The 17,488-nt window shown below is 47.0% G+C and overlaps 1 protein-coding gene across 1 annotated transcript in view; it reads left to right on the top strand.

Moving 5' to 3' along the window:
* The window catches only part of STAC3 (SH3 and cysteine rich domain 3), a 38,457-nt gene extending 26,185 nt beyond the window's left edge, over positions 1–12,272 (top strand). Inside the window, exons 9-12 of the mRNA XM_084832271.1 lie at positions 778–869; positions 2,146–2,197; positions 3,977–4,126; positions 8,014–12,272. Coding sequence (XP_084688397.1) covers positions 778–869; positions 2,146–2,197; positions 3,977–4,126; positions 8,014–8,112 — 393 coding nt within the window. The 3' untranslated portion in view covers positions 8,113–12,272. The remainder of the gene's footprint in view (positions 1–777; positions 870–2,145; positions 2,198–3,976; positions 4,127–8,013) is intronic.
* The last annotated feature ends 5,216 nt before the right edge of the window (positions 12,273–17,488 follow it).

Below are 17,488 nucleotides of genomic sequence, written 5' to 3'. Positions count from 1 at the left end.
AGTGGCTTGGTCATGAGATGATATCATAACATGGTTGCCTTGTGGGATAAGGTAAATGTGCCGTGGGACAGAGAAGGCCGTGAATTGTGCCTCTCACCAGCTTTTATAGGGACAAACACATTAAGATCCCCCTCAGAGGCTCTTTTCCAGGTGCCCCCATCATCTGAATTGAGGCGGGTGGCTACAGGGGCACTGGGCCTTTTTGGCTGTGGCACCTCACTTGTGGAATCCTCTCCCTGGTGAGGTTCACCTGGTGCCCCTATGTCATGTCTTCCAGGTTCCAGGCAAGACCTTTTTATTTTCCCAGACTTTTAAGCTGTGAGGTTTTTCTCCCACTGCTGGGATTGTTATTAGCACTGCCTTTTATTGTTATTGTAATATCATTATTGTAAACTGCCCTGGAAATTTTGAATTGAAGCGTTTTTGTGAAAACATAGAAGCATTTAAAATAAAACATTTAAAAAATTAAATTAAAGGCCAGAATATATGAACTTGGTACCACAAGGAGGCCAATTTAAATTCTTGCTCTCATGGAGAACAGCCCTAAGAGGGAATGGTTTAAAATGGACTTTCTGTGGTAGTTATTTACTGTGCATTGCCCCCAAATTGGACAACAACAAAAAAAGACTTGGAAGGGATGCAGTTTTTGGAAGCATTTGCAAGGGAACCCTTGAATAGGCTGTTCTTTTTGAACCTTGAGGGGACACTGGCTTTTCTGACCGCTGTCAAGAACTCCAGTGCTTAGTCTGAACGTGCCTCCTTTCTTCTCTTGAACAGAGTAAGAAGCAACAGACTGGGTTCCCACAGTCTCACTATTTCATTGCACTTTATCGCTTCAAAGCCTTGGAGAAGGATGACCTGGATTTCCAGTGAGTGAGGAGTTTTATTTTGTTGTTGTTGTTGCTGGTCAGACTAAGCCAAGCTCTGATGGTCTTGAAATCACTGCTTTGCATGGAACTGTTTAGATGAAGTTTCTGATATATTTAGCCAACCTGGTGTCAACAGAAGTGAAGCTAGATCCTGTGGGGCAGCCTTTCCCCATCCTGTTGTCCTCCAGTTATATAAGACAACAACTTCCATAATCCCCAGCCAGCATAGCTGATGGTGACTGTGGGTTATGGGTGTTGTAATCCAACACATCTGGAGGGCTCCATGTTGGGGAAGGCTGCTGTAGGATGCTCCTAGCTGTCACATGAAAGCCATTTTACTTGTTAATTTTGACACTGAGATGAATGTCAGTGTAAGAAAGTAAAGTGCGAAGGTGGTATGCTATGCTAAGTTGGCTTTTCCCAATTGTCTGAGCAGTAATTCATAGCTAGGGACTTGGAGGCATGGGAGGGAAACAAAGTCTAAACTCAGTTTCCTGCCACTGTGTCAACTCCTGCTAGGCTGGGAAGACTCCTAAAATATCACAATGGGGGAAAAGAAAAGCTTTTCAACCCATTTTACCTACGTGGCTTCTCTAAGGTGGGATGCAAATGTATGTGAGGGGCTACGTTAAAAATGAAGAAGAATTGCAAGGTGTAACTTATTATGAAGGGTTGTCCCTTATTCAAGGTATTTCAAAGGCCTGTGAAAAACACCACGACTGTCTCTCTTATTTCAATGTTATTTTCATTATTTCAGTCAAGCAACTCCAACCTGGAGTCAATGAGGTATCCCCACATAGGAAGACTATAGTGACAATGGAGCTTGGATTCCCCATTCTGTCTCAGGACAGCTTCCGAGGTTTGGGGAGCGGAGGGAGGGGTTGTGGTCAGGGTCAGGGTCAGGATGAAGGGGCTATGAGAATACGGCATGGTGTATGCAGATGTCAACTCCAGTGGTGATGAGAGTAGAGCCCCACCAAAACATCCTCTAGCTGCAGCTTCCACAACAGGCCATCCACTGAGGCCTGCTGTGTGATGGAGGAGAATGAATGTGGCAGTTGCTAGGCAACCACCACAGCCCATCCAGAGCTTCCTTGTCTTGGTGGTGGCAATGTGAGTGAGGAAGGTTTGTTTCTGTCTGACTTGGTCAGCTACTCAGGATGGGGAGAGAGAGATAATAACCTGTCCGAGACTCCAGAGTCTCTGTGGGCAGCTCAGAATGTAGGGCCACTGTGGTTTGCAGCAGCATTTTCAAATTAGGCCTGTTCTCTTTCAGCCCCGGGGACAAAATTGCCATTGTTGATGACTCCAATGAAGAATGGTGGCGGGTAAGAAGAGTCCTTCTGCTTCAGGACCAAGCCCTGGCCATTTGAGAAGAATGTTTTTGGTCTCTTGGAACTAATATTTTAAAATATCTTTCAAGTCCAATGGGGCCACAAGCATTCTTTGGGGCTTGCCTCGCTTGTAGCTTTAGAACTAGGCTCCTGTACTGGCAGCCCCTGTGATATCTCAGTTGTGGGCTTCTCTCCGCTCATTCAGTGCTGCTCAAACCATGTTCACATGACAAATACATACTGGTTTTACTGACGCTTCCCCTTAAAAGTGCTGTTACTCAGTCAAATCGAAAGGTGAACAAGTCCTGTGACCTCTGAGTCAAGGGCAAACATTGGTTTCCTGAACTTATTGCTGGTGCCCTGATTTCCTTTCCTTAACATGGCAGCTGGGACTGAAGTGCCGGCAAGTCAGCACACGCAACATCAAGCACAGTGCAGGGAGATAAGAGTGGGAGATGGGGATGGGGGAGATCTAGCAGTCTGTGTGAGACCCGTGGGTTGTCTGCTGAGGAAAAAATAGACAATGTCTTTTGAGGGGGGAAAAAAAGCCTTGAGGATCATTCAACTGAAAAGCAGGATATAAATCTTCTAAATAAATAAACTTAAATAAAAACAGGGTTTTTAGTGCTTATGCATCTGTGAAAAGGCTTGGGATCATTTAGCACTGAATTCTGCTACCATCTCCATGTTTTTTTGGGGTAGCACCATAACAGTTAAACAATTTACTACTCATTTGTGGAAGAGCTCTTTGTTAAAGAGCTACCGTCGGTCCGTGTGTATGCAATGGAGCACCAACACCATTTTTTTTTCAAAAAAGAAATGTATGGGGGTGGGGTGGGATTTTGAGCCGAGAAGCGGCAGAGGAGAGGGGGTGCTTAATTCTTTCCCCGCCTGGCATTTCTCCACTCCAAATTGTCATTCCCCAGGAGCTTTTCTCTCTGTGAGGTTCATATATGTGTTTGTGTGTGTGTTTGCTGAGAGGCGGGGGGCACTTGCAGAGAATGAGGAGCGCTTACCCTCCCCCTGGCCTTCCTGCTCCAGCCAGACGTCTTTCTGGCTGGGCAAAAAATTGACTGAGGAGAATTGTTGGGGAGAGAAGAGGCTAAGCACCCCTTCCTGCCTGATTATTCTCCCCTGCAAATTCCACCCCACCCTTCCCATGTCATTATCATTATGGGACAATCACAGGATTGCAAGCCCTAAGTATGCCTCAAAACATGTACTATTCCATCCTCAACCAATAACTCATTATGAATGAAACCTGCCCTGTTTTCTGTGGTGTTAAACTGAGCACTTTCATGAAGGGGTTCAAGGAAATCTGTCACCTTAATTTTAAGTCTTTTTCCTTTTGAAAATAATCCTTTTGTAAGGTTTTAATAACTTTCCTCTTGCAATACTTTTTTAAATGTTCCCCGTTTAGAACATGCTAAGTTACCATCCTGGAAATAACTTAATGAGAAATCTGGATGGTTATTGATGTATGTTTTTTGGAGAGGAAGAAGAAGAAATCTAAATGTATTGTGCTGGCAAGAGCCTACATTCCAGAATCATAGTTGTTATCTCCTCCTCCTCCTCCTGAAAAGAAGTTTGTGTATGTGTTGGGGGAGGGAGGGAGTGCAAGTTGTCAAGGTTTTTCTCTCTCTTTCTAGCTATTTTTCAGAAAATGTATTTGTTATACTTGTCTTTAATTCTGTCCTGTTTGGTGGTGGTAGGATTACGAATTTTTGGTGGGTTGGCTTCCTTAAAATTTACCCTTATATGTGGATCTCCTAGGGCAAGAAAATTGGGGAGGTCGGGGACAAAATTGGATACTTTCCACCAAACTTCATTATCCGGGTGCGTGCAGGAGAACGAGTACACAAGGTGATGCGGTCCTTCGTGGGCAACAAAGAGATTGGACAGATCACACTAAAAAAGGATCAGGTAGGTCACTTGGAAGCACTTTATCCAGCCGCAGCTTAACTCCCCAAAACACACACACAAAGCTCAAAACAGCCAGAACAATGGTGTAACTTGGGACTAAAACTTTGGAAATGGATGCTCACTTCTCTGATCTATAGAAACCCTTCCTTAACGAGTTCATGCTTCACACATGCCCTCAAACCACCAAGCCCCCCCCCCCCCCCCCGGTATTTCTCATGCTAATGGGTCTTAAAAGCTATTCATCTTTAGTCCTGGGCTGCCTTTACATTAAAGAAAAAACCTGCAGTCCTCCCGTTGTGGAGCCTTTCCACGTTTACAGTGGGCTCCCAGATGGCGACCATGTGGTTGCTGAGAGGGGAAGTTTTTAATTTTCATGGTTCCATAGAGATCAATGAAACAGTGCCATCTCGTGGCTGTTTTAATAGTGTAACAATCTGACTTAAATAGATCATTATTTCTGGATCTTTTTGAGATGGAATAACCAGGAAATAACCTCTGCATGTGCCCTGGAGGTTGATGACATCATGAAAAGGACGTGCAAACTTCTGTGAGTGAGCAGTCTCAATACAGGATAAAAGCTCCATGTGAAGAAGCCCCTGAAGGCTTTTTGTTCCTTCAGTTTGTTTTTAAACCTGTTGATGTGTTTTTATATCTTTACCCTGCTGCTGGTTTTTACTCTGGTTTTATTATTTTTAATAAAAGGTTTTAAAGGTTTTTTTATTATGGTTTATCATGTTGTATTTTAGAGGCTTAATTTTTGTGAACCACCCAGAGATCTTTGTCTATTGAGCAGTATAGAAATAATGAAAAAAATGACTACAAAATCAGTGATACTGGATATGAATAGCTACACCCCCGGCAGCCATTGAAAAGCAACCCCCCCCCCCCAACTGCGAATGGTCAGCAGCTTTCTCTCCTTTCTCTCCAAACTATACATATATACATACACACTCCTATACATCTAACACTGGAGACACATCCAATCTTGTATTCTCTCCTATAATTAGCCCCATGAATCAGAACCAGAAACAAGACAGTGTAAGGAACTCCTACCAACCCTTACAAACGTGTGTTTCTTGAATCCCTGATCAATTTGCAAGCGATGCTTAAAACAATTTAGCATTTTCCTTGTCTGTAAACTGATTGAAAAACGGTTTGTTGACTATAATGTAGATCTGAATTTAAAATGAATCCCCTCTTTCTTTCTTTTTTGTGGCCTGAATTAACATCATTCGGGCATGACTGACTCCTAAAATGGGTCCTTAGTGTCACTTAGGGAAAACGTCCCCTAATGTTGAGATCCCACTTCTCAAGCACTGAACACCACAAAGCGTCTCCCACTTTCTCTCCCTTAAGCCAGACTAAATGTAGCAGATGCTTCAGCTCGGCTGAAAGTGGCCACGCCATATCACTTGTCCCCTTCTCTCTCCCTAGAGCCGGGGTAGGCAAGTTGTGGTCCTCCAAATGTTTTGGACCACAACTCCCACAATACCTGACTGTTGCTGGCTGGGGCTGATAGGAGCTCCAGTCCAAAAGATCTGGAGGTCACCAGGTTGCCCAGCCCCCACCCCACCCTAGAGTCGAGTTTCACTTAACCTGTGACTTGACGTTGTCAAGGCTTCCCTCTGCCAACTCCACATCATCAGAGCTGCTGGTGGTGGGGAAATGCACCATGTGGCAATGGCACAGCCAAGTGGAACTATGTGTTATGGCAGGCGTGGGGAACCTCCAGGCCACAGGCCTAACCCACCCCTCTCATTCTACCCCACCCACCCCTCCCCAGGTCATGCCCCTCGCAGGCCCTGCTCTTCCCTCTTCTTGAATGCCTCGCTGTGGTCCTGGGTGATTAACCATGCCTCCTGTGCTTGTGTGGCTGTTACCAATGCAACCATTGTCCCACTGTGCCTTGCTTCTCCTCAGTGAGAAGCGCTCCGACATGTTCTTCAGGCTCAGAAGAGCTTGCTCGTTTCCAGATGTGCTCTCTTGGGTCTTCCCGGGCATTTTTGGAGCACTCCTGCAAATGCTCCACCCACTTACAGAGGGGTCATAGCTCAGTGGCAGAGCTCCTGCTTTTCATGCAAAAGGTCCCTGGTTCGATCCCCAGCATCTCCTGGTAGGGCTGGAAAAACTCCTGCCTGAAACTGTGGAGAGCCTTTGCTGCCAGTCAGTGTGAGCAGTACTGGGCTACATGGACCCACGGTCTAAGGCAGCTTCCCGTGTTCCCGTGTACCCATTTCCCCCTTCTGCTGAGGCAGTGAAGTCCCGTTCAGAACGCAAACAGCTGACAAGGAGCACTGTTGGGGGCCAGTCAGGGAAGGGGCAGCGAGCACTGAGAGCAGGAGAATGCCTGCGTGGAAGACATGAATGAGCGTTTCTGCATCAGTGCCTCATGAAGGAGAAAGCCTGCATGAAATCAGTGGTGATGAAAGGAGAGAAACATAAAGAATGAGAAGGTTTAAATGACGATGCGTGAAGGGGAGATATATGGGTGTGTGTGAATGGGGTATGTTGCTGGCACGGCACCCCCCCCCCCCGGTTACCCAGAAGGGAATACGGCCCTTGGGCTGAAAAGGGGTTTCCCACCACTGTGTTATGTTAAATGTGACATGGGGCTAGAGATGTGAAGGCCTGGAAAAAACCTGGAAAAATTTGGAAAAAAACTCAGTTTTTTTCCCAAGGACTGTTTTTGTTTCCCCCCCGAAAATTGAACAGCTTTGGATTATGACATATTTTCTTTTAGAATTTAGGACAAAGTATTTATATATTGTTTCCCAGCCTTTACTCCCCCAAAAATGATTTCTAAAAACTATGTAATAAGAACACTTTTATAGAAAGACTAGAGATGTAAACTGTCTGGAAATAATGCAACCATGGGGAAAGATATTTCTTTAATCCTCTCTGTAAGATTCCCAGCATCGTTGGTTCTTTCATTCCTTATTAAAATAATTGATCTAAAGTATGTTTGAGTGATATACATTTATGCTCAGTTTCCCCACATGTGAGTAGAGTCACTATTGTGCATTCTTGATAGCAAATGTGCATTTGTGACAGCGTGGGTTTTGTTCTACAGAGTCCTGTGTTTCTGATGCTGTAGCAGTCACTTAATGTAGTTCTAATCCAGTATTCAAACAATAATTACAAATTTACTGAGTTTACTTTTAAATGTTTTTAAATATATGATTTTATGAACAAACTAAGTCATACATAAAATAACTTTAGGAACAGAAAGGCTGCTTTATGTTCCTAAAACAGCCCTCCCCAACCTGGTGCCCTCTGGATGTTTTGGACTACAATGCCCAGCATTCCTGACCATTGGCCGTACTGCCTGAAGCTGATGTGAGCTGAAGTCCAAAATATCTGGAGGGCACCAGGATGGGGAAGGCTGTCTTAAAGCAACAAAGTGGCTTTAGATCTGTAAAGAGCTCTAAAAAAATGGGTATTGCTTATTTTTCAAATTTTCCAGAATCTCCAATTTTTCTGGAAAAAAATGGCTTTTTTCCATGGCCTCAAAATTTCTGGAAATTTTACATCTCTACATGGGGCTGCCCCTTTCATAATCAGGCAGCCCTGTATCTGCTCCAGTATGTAGTTCATGCTGTGTCTCTGGCATACGGACTCATGTAGAGCTTTTAAACCCTTGATCTTGATGGCTTTAAGCCCCACAACTGCCTCTGCTTCTTTAAGTCCTGCATTCATTTCAAGGCCACCCTCACATGCCGTTCTGTGGTTTATTTGAAATATGTAATGCCTTCAAACTTAGATAAATGACCAAGAGCTGTTTTTCCTCCTCCTTCTGGGAGAAGTGGCAACCTTATAACCTCATAAGGCATCCGCAGCTGACTTCAAATCCACCTCACCCATTCTTCTTTTCCCTCTTTCTTCTGTAGATTGTGGTGCAGAAGGGCGAGGAGCTGAATGGGTACGTGAAAGTCTACACTGGCCGCAAGGTGGGGCTCTTTCCCGTCGACTTCCTGCAAGAGATCTGAGGCCCGGCCCGGGCATTTGTGATGGTATCCTAGCCAGGGCTGGAGAAGGCCGGTTGTTTCCTTGGAGAGAGATTCCTAGCTACCAAGGACTCTCTGCAATGGAGCTGGGTTCTGCAAGTGCCTGTGGCCCGGAATGTCCCACCAAGGCCTGTCATCTCTGAGCTACGGTTCAAGGCAAGGAGTACACCTTCAGGGCCTTGATGCTCCTCTTGAATTCAGTGGCTTGGTGGCAGACTACAGAATGGGTTTAGCCATTATCCCTTGATGATGTAGCCGCGGAAGTGCTGGGATGCAATCGAAGCTGTTCTGATTCCTGTCTGCAAAGGAAGTGGATAGAGATCGTTCACCTTGACTGCCCGACTTGAGAAATGGCATTTGCTGCTGCCTCCTTTAGGTGGCGCCAAGCTTGTGTGCGCGTGTGCTGACTCAGCGACAAAATGGTTGCCCCTTTGCTGGCGGGGGGCGGGCCTGGCACCTCATGTTACTTGGATGCTTAGATTTTGTTACATTTTGCCAATATATGTTATCTCTCTCTCTCTCTCTCTCTCTCTCTCTCTCTCTCTCTCTCTCTCTCTCTCTCTCCCCCCAACCGACCTTGACATAAAGTGGCAAGATTTGGATTCGGTGTCCAATGAAAAGGCCTGGTGGCTTGGGAGGATGTGGGGCTGTTCAGCTCCAGTTATGTTGACGTGATATACCTCCCTTCTTATCCCCTTCCTCCACTTTCCTGCTGTTGTGAAATGGATTCTTTTCAGAGCGTCCCCTTTCAGTGACCCTCTGGCCTCAGTTATGAGGGAGATCTGATGTACTACATGATGGTATATGTCGCAGCGTGTATCTACGTATATTTCTCTGTATACTGCTGTGGCTTTGTCTGTTGACATGAGGTGGGAGAAGAGCATGCAAGGCCGTTAATAGCTTGGCTACAGTAATGTGGGTGTTGCTTGGTGTATGAAAAAGGAGCATTATCTGTTCCCACGTTCCTTGTGGCTCAGGGAGGGCTTTGGCGTCCGTGCTAAACTGAGCCCTTTGGATGTTACAAACATGAGGCAACAGAAGGTCCGCAAGTGATAGGCTTTGGCTGTAACAGCTGAAGTGGTCATGTCTGCATCTCCCCCAAGGAAAGAGGAAGGAGCGATACGCCCGTCTGGAACTCATGAATCTCTCAACGGGAGAAGCATGAAAAGACGTTACATCAGTTTGTAGTTGTAACATCTGGAGCTATTTTTTCTTCTCACTCTCCAAATTATTGGAGGGCAGTGCGGGGGGGGGGATGCTATAGAGTAGGCAATCTTGTGCCCCCCAGATGTTTTGGACTACAGCTCCCATAATGCTTTGCCCTTGGGCATGTTGGCTGGGGCTGATGGGAGTTATAGTCCAAAACATCTGGAAGGCACCAGGTTGCCTCCCCCTGCTCAGTCCTGCACTGAGATATTGCCAGGTTTCAGAGTGGCTGAGAGAGTTTATGGGCAGCGTCTGGGTGCATAGGCTTGCTTTGTGGGGTCGGCACATTTGCAGCATGTGATGCTGCTGCTCTTGGCCCAACCATGCTAATTTAACACAAGCCCTTTGCCTGCTCACAACTTGAGCCCTTGCAAAGTTATTTGGGCGTGCTGTTGTGTGCGGAGCGGTTGCATGCTGAGGTTTCCCCTCACACTTGCTCACTGCTGCGCTCACACTTGCTTTCACGAGGAATGCCAAGGCAAGCACGTTTGCAGGCCACTTGTCATCCTCATTGACTCACCGTTGGTGACACTTGCCAAAGCATGCTAACACAGCAACATGCTCCGAATCATGCTTGGCTGTCACCCGCGTTTTCTGCCCATGAATACACAACCACCTTGCGGTTGGTTGTCTTCTTGGTATTAAGCACTCAGAAGTCAACAAGACAGCGGTTCTGCCTGTCTCCCTGGCTAGTGCTGTCATGGCCTCAGCCTGGATCCACAGTCTCCCATGCGCTTCCTCTGGCGCCGTGAACTAAATAGGCTCTTGCAGTTCCCTGGTTATTGCCAGACTGCAAGTAAATCTGTCCAGTCCATGTGTGGAATCCTTGTATCAAATTTTCTCTCAGTCTACATTTTTGGGATCTCCCCACTACCACACCCACTTTTGTGTCCCCTTTTCCTTGCGTTTCATGGAAGCTTCCTCCCAAATCCAGGTCAGCAGTGCTTTGCCTATAACAAGTGGTGCACAACCTTTTCAGCCCTGAGGGCCACATTCGATGCTGGCCCTGAGACTGGGGCTGTGCACACACATGCACATGGATATGCACACGCACGCACATCTAAGTGATCCTGATTGTATCCTGGTTGCTTTTTCCTCACTGCTAGCAGCAGCAGGGAAAGAGTGATCTGTATTAGGATCTATGGGGTGGGGGAGTGGAGAGTACAAATAGCAGCAGGGATTTGGCAGCAGTGGTGGGGTCAGGGCACCTATGGGGGGCACAGGTTGTGTTCCCTGGTCTATGATGTAATGTGTCCACTAGAGGGTGCTGATACATCCACAAGATTCTGGCTGTTTGGTTATGGTTTGGTTTGGTTTGGTTGTCTTCTAAAATGTTACAAGGGTCATTCCCTTCATTCCAGCCCAAATCCCATGATGGCCCTCATATAGTACAGAGCTGTCTGGATGTTTTGGACTACATCTCCCATAATCCCCAACCACTGGCTGATGGGAGTTGTGATCCAAACCATCCAGACAGTGCCAGATTGCGTATCCCCGGACTAGCTGAACAAATGCTACTGTATTGCACAAGTGCAGGAATAAGTTTATCAGCTTATACCCCTTATTTACTTCTAGGTTAATTAAGGATGCCTAGTTAATATGAACAGGAGTACTTGGGACTGATGTGGAGTCTAGCCATGGCTGGTTACTAGTTAACACTGAGGATGATCAGACTCGCCCCCACGCTTCAAGATGCATAGAACCAAGTGCCAGAGCGAGAGCTACTGAATCCCCAAGGCAAAACTCAAAATGTATTCAGAAACAAGGAGGGGGGAGTTATTTAGGGAAGGCAGGCCAAAAAAGGTAAGTTGCGAAGGCAAACACACATAAAACATCATGCTAGCAAAAGGCGGTTGAAGGTTTGATGGCAGTGCTTAGTGAACAAGGCAGAGGGGCTGTATCATATCAAGTCCATTTCAGGTAGATGTAAATAGCCTCTAAGTAAGGCCTAGACAGCAATACACTTTCTTTGTCCCCAGCATGGGTACTTTGCAGTTCCAACTAGACATACCGGGACTGGGTGGGTGGGTGCAGAAGGAGAACAAGGAGGGCTATTTATCATGAGGTACTTGGTCTAGTATCTACAATGATGTCTTGTTAGTTTTGGTCTCTGTCAAGATTGTGAACCCATCTGATTTTTTGAGCCAACTGATGGTGTGTCGGCTGCATTTCAACTTCACCCAAAGAGAGTAGGTCTGAATTGTATGGGCAAAGAGAAGGAGAAGTTAGCAAGTAGGGTTAATTTGCACTCGTTAGAAGATGTGTGCAGGAAGTGTTTGCACAGTTCTCTGTCAGATCAGATGGTCTGAGCAAAGAAGAAATGTACAGTGGGGTGTTGAAAATGGCTTTGAATATCCATCTCCGGTTGCCTCTCTGGAACCTTTCAGTATTGCATCTGTGAGTGATGTGATATGGAAATTGAGAGCTAAGATGAAGTTAGGTTGGCGAAGGCAATCCAAGGTGAGCATGTTTTTGTGTCTAATACAAGCATGACCCAATGTCTATACCACATTACCTGTCTCTTGTCTCATTGGATCTGAAGGACTGCAATACACTGATAGGAGGGGGCAGGTGATGAGAAACCACTATTTTTGACATGAACATATTTGAAACATCTGCCTGGGGACTTATGCCTATTAGTGGCATGTACAAGGCTATGTATAATGTAAGTGTTTGTGCGTGTGCGTGCACTGTACAAGTGAGGAATTTGGTATTTAGTGCCGAATTTCAGCATCCTGAGAACCTCAACCTTCATGTTTGCTTTTAAATCAGCAGCTTTTTAATCGCAAGCCCCTGGAAATAAACCTGAACATGTCTGGTCACTGTCTGGTGGAATCTGAAACTGGAATGGGACTGAGCAGGAATTCCAGATGTCATGGTGTTCTGTTTTCAGTATGCTTAATTCCCAGGAGCGGAATAAAATATGTATGAGCAGTAAACAAATGCAGAGTTCCAATAATTTATTCAAGTTGCAGAATTTGTCTTTTCATTGGATGTCGATTACTCAGGCACCAGGGTTGGTCTTGTCATTAGGCAAAGTGGGTGAGTTGCCTCAAGTGGCAAATGCTGGGAGGTGGCAGCAAAGTGTTGGAGGAAAGAACTGTATGCCACATGGCCTTCCTTGCAACCCCTAAGCTATCCTGCCACCTTCAGGTGTGGTGGAGGATGCTGTCCTATTGTCAGTGATGAAGAAAGATTCAACTATCAGTCCAGTCATCTTCTGTACATGGAATGGGAGGAGGCACCATCTTGTTCTTCACCTCAGGCAGCAAAATGCCTTGGGCCAGCCCTGCCAGACACAGAAATCTGCACAGCCCTGGGCACCATCTTCCCACAAATGCAGGCATCACAAAGTTGGTGCCCTGAAGCCTTGAGTTATGAGCTTCCATGTGGCAGATGTTTTTGAGGAGATAATGTAGCCAGCTCTGGAAAACTGGTTTCTAGCACACCGTGGTGCTGGCTGTCGAGTTGCACAAAACTTAGGCTGCCTGGATCTATTTTCAGCATCAAAAGTCCTCCACCTCTTCTCACCCAGTGGAGACAGACCAGCCAGAAGCCACGTCCCTGATAGGAATGTGAAACCAGAGTGCATTGCTGGGAACTGGAGCACTGCCTAGGGGCTGCCCATGTATGGGAGCAGGAGAGACAGGTGCAGCTGGATCTGTTGATTTTCACAATCTATGTCACTGGAAAATTCATGGACCAAAAGATTCTTGGGGCGGGGGGAGGGGGGAGGCTTGTGCCTCTTGCTCCTAAGTGAACAGGTGCTGTCTGTCCACCTGTGGTGTCTGCATTGCTGCTCGGGCCAAGCAAGAGGGTAGAGGAGGGACAGGTGACAATGCAGACTCAGAAGCAGGATGTGTCATATGAACCTAGATCTCAAGGGGGCACTAGTACTCTTCAGAACGTGGAGACTCAGGTTTTGTAGAACAATGTTTCCCAACCCTTTGGAGGCAGAGCTCGTCTCCTAGGGTGGCCGTATGCCCTCTTTTACAGAGGACAGCCCTCTATTTGAAAGGCTGCCAGAGGACTGTCCTCTATTTGGAAGATGTCCTCTGTTGGAAAGGCTGTTCAGTCCAGGTCCAGCTGATAAAGGACCAACAGGAAGCACAACCAGCAGGGCCCTTGCAGTTACCCATCAACACTTAGAGCCTGGGCAGCAGAGTGAACAGCCACACGGGTCACCTGGTCACAGTCTTCCGCACTAAGGTGAGATGTACTGTATTTCTGTTTAAATTAGATAATAATTCCTAAATTTGCATCTAGATATATAAATTAGCAAATGCAAATGTTATGCAAATGAACACCCTCATTTGTCCTCTCTTTTTGGTGATCCATAAGTGGCCATCCTACTCTCCTCCCTGACCTCAGTCCAGCGCCATGCATCTGATTGCTGGACTAAGGGAGTGTGCATGGATCCTTTTGCAAACATCCCCTTGTTCTGCAGTTGGAAGTCTTACTGATTAAGGCAAGCGGATCTTAAATATAATTTTTATGGGTGTTTCTGACTATTATTACCACTCTCTGCACCTTCTTGCCTGATCTGAACCCTATTCACCCACTAAGGGTGCAATCCTACGCATATTTAGACAGAAAAAAGTCCTACACCTCTCAGCATGGCTGACTGGGCCATGCCGGGAGGTGTAAGACTTTTTTCTGTCTAAGCATGCATAGGGATGCACCCTAAATCAAGTACTAGTCAGCTGCTCTGTGCAGGTAGGTAGACAGGCTGGCTCTGTGGGTCTGGGAGAGAACAGAAAGGATGTGGGGGAACTAATGGGATCTCTCTGTGATGGCTCCTTAGACTTCCCTCCAATTGCTACTTGCAGAGTTTCTGTTCAGGATCTTAATTATTTAAGCCAAGTCTGTACCGCTTGTTGTCTGAAAATCTCTACACAGTTTACATAAAATCTTACAGAATCTTACAGGCAGAACACTTCGGGAAGAGAATAAAGTCTTCTAGTACCAGCAAACTGCCTCCGTACAGTAGTGCAGTTAGGGCTAGACCTTGGGGTCAAAGTCTGAAAAGCCACAGCTCCCCACCCCCCGACCACCCAGAGAGCAGTATACGATGAGGGCATCGGAGCAGCAGAAGCAAACTCCACTTTTTCTGTGTAGTCATGTTCGTGCTATGCTTTAAATGAGTTTAAAAGGTGAAACTGCACATGCTCAGAGTACTTCTCTTTAATCAGCGTTGGCACACAGTTTTAATTTCTATCTTACTGCTGTTACGTGTCAGGAAGGTAGACGCAGTTGTAAAGCCTGAAAGGGCAGCCAAGGTGGTGGGGAGAGAAATGTGAGTTGTGTGTTTCACGATGAAACTAATGCGCATGGCTGTCTAAAGGGGCCTCCATGAGAGCTTTAAGGACACAATCCCATGCATGTTGAGATAGGGAAAATCCTACAACTCCCAGCATGCCAGGAGTTGTAGGACTTCTTTCTGCCTAAGCATGCATCGGATTGAGCCCTAAGTCCAGGCCCTAAAATTACTTAGCTGTACCACTGCTTCCAGAGTCTCTGGAGTTGTGAGCCCCAGTCCTCTTCCAAGGGCAGCGGAGGCGTTTGGGCTGCACTTAGGGAGTAAAAATGGCAGGGGCCATCCAACCGACAGCCCCCTTCTGCCAGCAAGCCTCTGGGAAGGAGTCTTAATTTCACTCTCCCTGAACCATCTCATCACAATTTCCTGGCAGCAATCTGTCCCCCTTCCACACACATGCTTTTGAAGAAAACCTACGTTCCCCAGCTCTTTCCTCAACCCTCTCACACCCCCTGAGTAGAGCAGCCAGGACAGCGGCAACCCCGGTGGTGGCGCTCCCTGGAGGGAGGCTGGGCCGGAGATTCCAGGGCAGAAGGTGTGCATGTAGCAATGACAGGAGGCAAAACCTGTTAATGCAGGCCTTGTACAACTTGGGGCTTGCCACAACAAACGTAGTTTATCAGTCCTATGCTGTGCCCTGCCTGGTCTCAAAGTCCACCTGCGGTCTCGGGTAAGCAACAACAACAAAAGGGACCTTAATGCTCCTCCCCACCTCAGCCCTGGGCCACCTAGGTTGGCCACTTACGCAACACCCCTGAAAAGGAAATGCATCACCAAAAAAGAAAAGAGAAGAGGACACCAATTCCCATATGCTAATTTATATGGATAGATGCAAATTTAGAAATAACAGCTGTATTTTAAATAGAGAAACAATCCATCTCACCGGAGGGCGGAAGACTGTGACCACTAGGTGACCGGTGTGCCTGCCCAGCCTGCTGTCCAGAGGTTCACCGCTGGTGGACAGCTTCCTTCAAGGCCCCTGCTGGCTCTCTGTCCTTATGGATCTTTATCTTTAAATTGGACTTGGACAGCCCTTCAGAGAGAGGTTGCCTTCAAATAGAGGACAGTAGGACATCTGGCCACTGGCCTATATGGTAGGTGAATTATGTTAGGCTTGGTGGGTCACAATGATCCAGACCTATTCTGATGTCAGCAACTAAGTCCTGTGTGTGTGTGTGTGTGTGTGTGTGTGTGTGTCTGTCTGTCTAGGTTGTCCAGCAGCAAATGAGACAGAATACCAGCTCTGAGCAGGCAGCCATGCGTCTCAGAAGGTAGCTGAACACTTCACTTTGTGGACCCTTGGGCCTTTTTCTTTCCTGGGGCTAGTGGGGTGGGAGTGCTGGTGGCAAGCTGGATTTTGTTCTGTGTTGATGGGGCCACCAGTGCCTGCTTGGAGGAACGGGGGTGCCTCAGAACTGAATGTTACCACCTCTTTGGCCTCTTCGTAATGTGACACACTCCACACTTCCCTGACATGCTCCGGGGGCAGCGTTGCTTGGGGTTGGCTTCCTTTCAGGAGAGAGAACTGGAGGCTTACAGTGTGTTTGATCTGTAAGGTTTACTTACAAACACCTAAGCAGGGCATAAGTGGAGGCAAGCAGCATGATGTCAGGGTGGAAACTGAGCTGATAGAGCCCCAGAGCAGTTCCAATTCTGAGGAGGAGCAGCAATCCGTGGGAGAGGAGCCAGCTCATCCCTCACAGGCACAGCAGCTGGCAGAGATTCCTCCTGCCGGCATTCCTGAGATAGATAGTGACGCTAGCAGCGAGAGAGTGTGGGAGGGGGGCTTGCTGGATGCTCGGCGCAGACACAGGGAGAGACGAGCGATGGAGGGCGCGGAAAGGAGGTGTAGGGCCCGTTAGGCGTGCAAGCAACGGCTGCCTCCCATGGACCCAAGGGAAAGAGGGAGGATCTCTTCCTAGCCCATAAGTTCAGGGTCTGCAAGTGACTCGCCTTCAAACGGGGATCAACTGCCTACTTGGAGCACAGGCCACTCTGCTGTTCATTGCTTAGTCGCTGGTGATTAGCATCTGAAAGAGTCATTAAGTTGTAAAAGGATTAAAGCCTTGAAAAGAATCCTTTCGTCTGTGTCTTGAGTTGGCTATTGGAGTCTACTGAAAGAGACCGCTAGGGTGCTCCTGACACAGGCGCTCTCCTGTCACAAGGCAGATCTGCCTCTCCCACATCAGATTTTCAGAGAGAGGCACCTGCCCGCACCCCAGGGTACTTCTAGTCTTCATCTAACTACTTCTGTCTTTGCTTCTCTCTCTCTCTCTCTCTCTCTCTCCCACACACACATACCGTCCAGCACACGCGTGTATGCACGCGCGCACACACACACACACACACACACTGCATCAGTCCCCTCCCCTTAGCTGCGGGGAAAGTGATGTGTCACCTCCTGAGCTCAGATAGCCTGCCTGTATTGGCCCCAGGAGTGTAGCCAAGTCATTTGTAGTGTTAGAGTGGCCTAGAGATCCATAATGCTTGCTTAAGTTCATTATTGTTGCAGTCTCCTTGCTCGTAGGTCTCTGAGCATGTTGAGATGAGTCAAAAGACTGATATCAAGATCTGCCTGCGAAGCAAAGTTTGTTTATCTTAGGTAGCTGTGCTTGAGAACCAAACACTTCTAGCCTATGCTGGGAATGAACACTAGGGGTGCTTGCTGGTGTCGTGCTGTCTTATTGCTAATGTGTATGGTATAAAACCCATTTGACCCCATGGCTCGGGGTTCAGAGAAGCTGTCTGATCCAACCATTGGGTATGCCTGTGTGCTGTAAGTTACTCAATAAAGTATCTCCTTGTAAGTAAACCACTGAATCTGATTTATCACTA

Source organism: Heloderma suspectum, chromosome 2, assembly GCF_057233095.1.
Source record: "Heloderma suspectum isolate Gila_16-S chromosome 2, 16-S_ref, whole genome shotgun sequence".
Taxonomy (NCBI): Eukaryota; Metazoa; Chordata; class Lepidosauria; order Squamata; family Helodermatidae; genus Heloderma; species Heloderma suspectum.
This window is presented reverse-complemented; position numbering and strand designations above follow the sequence as displayed.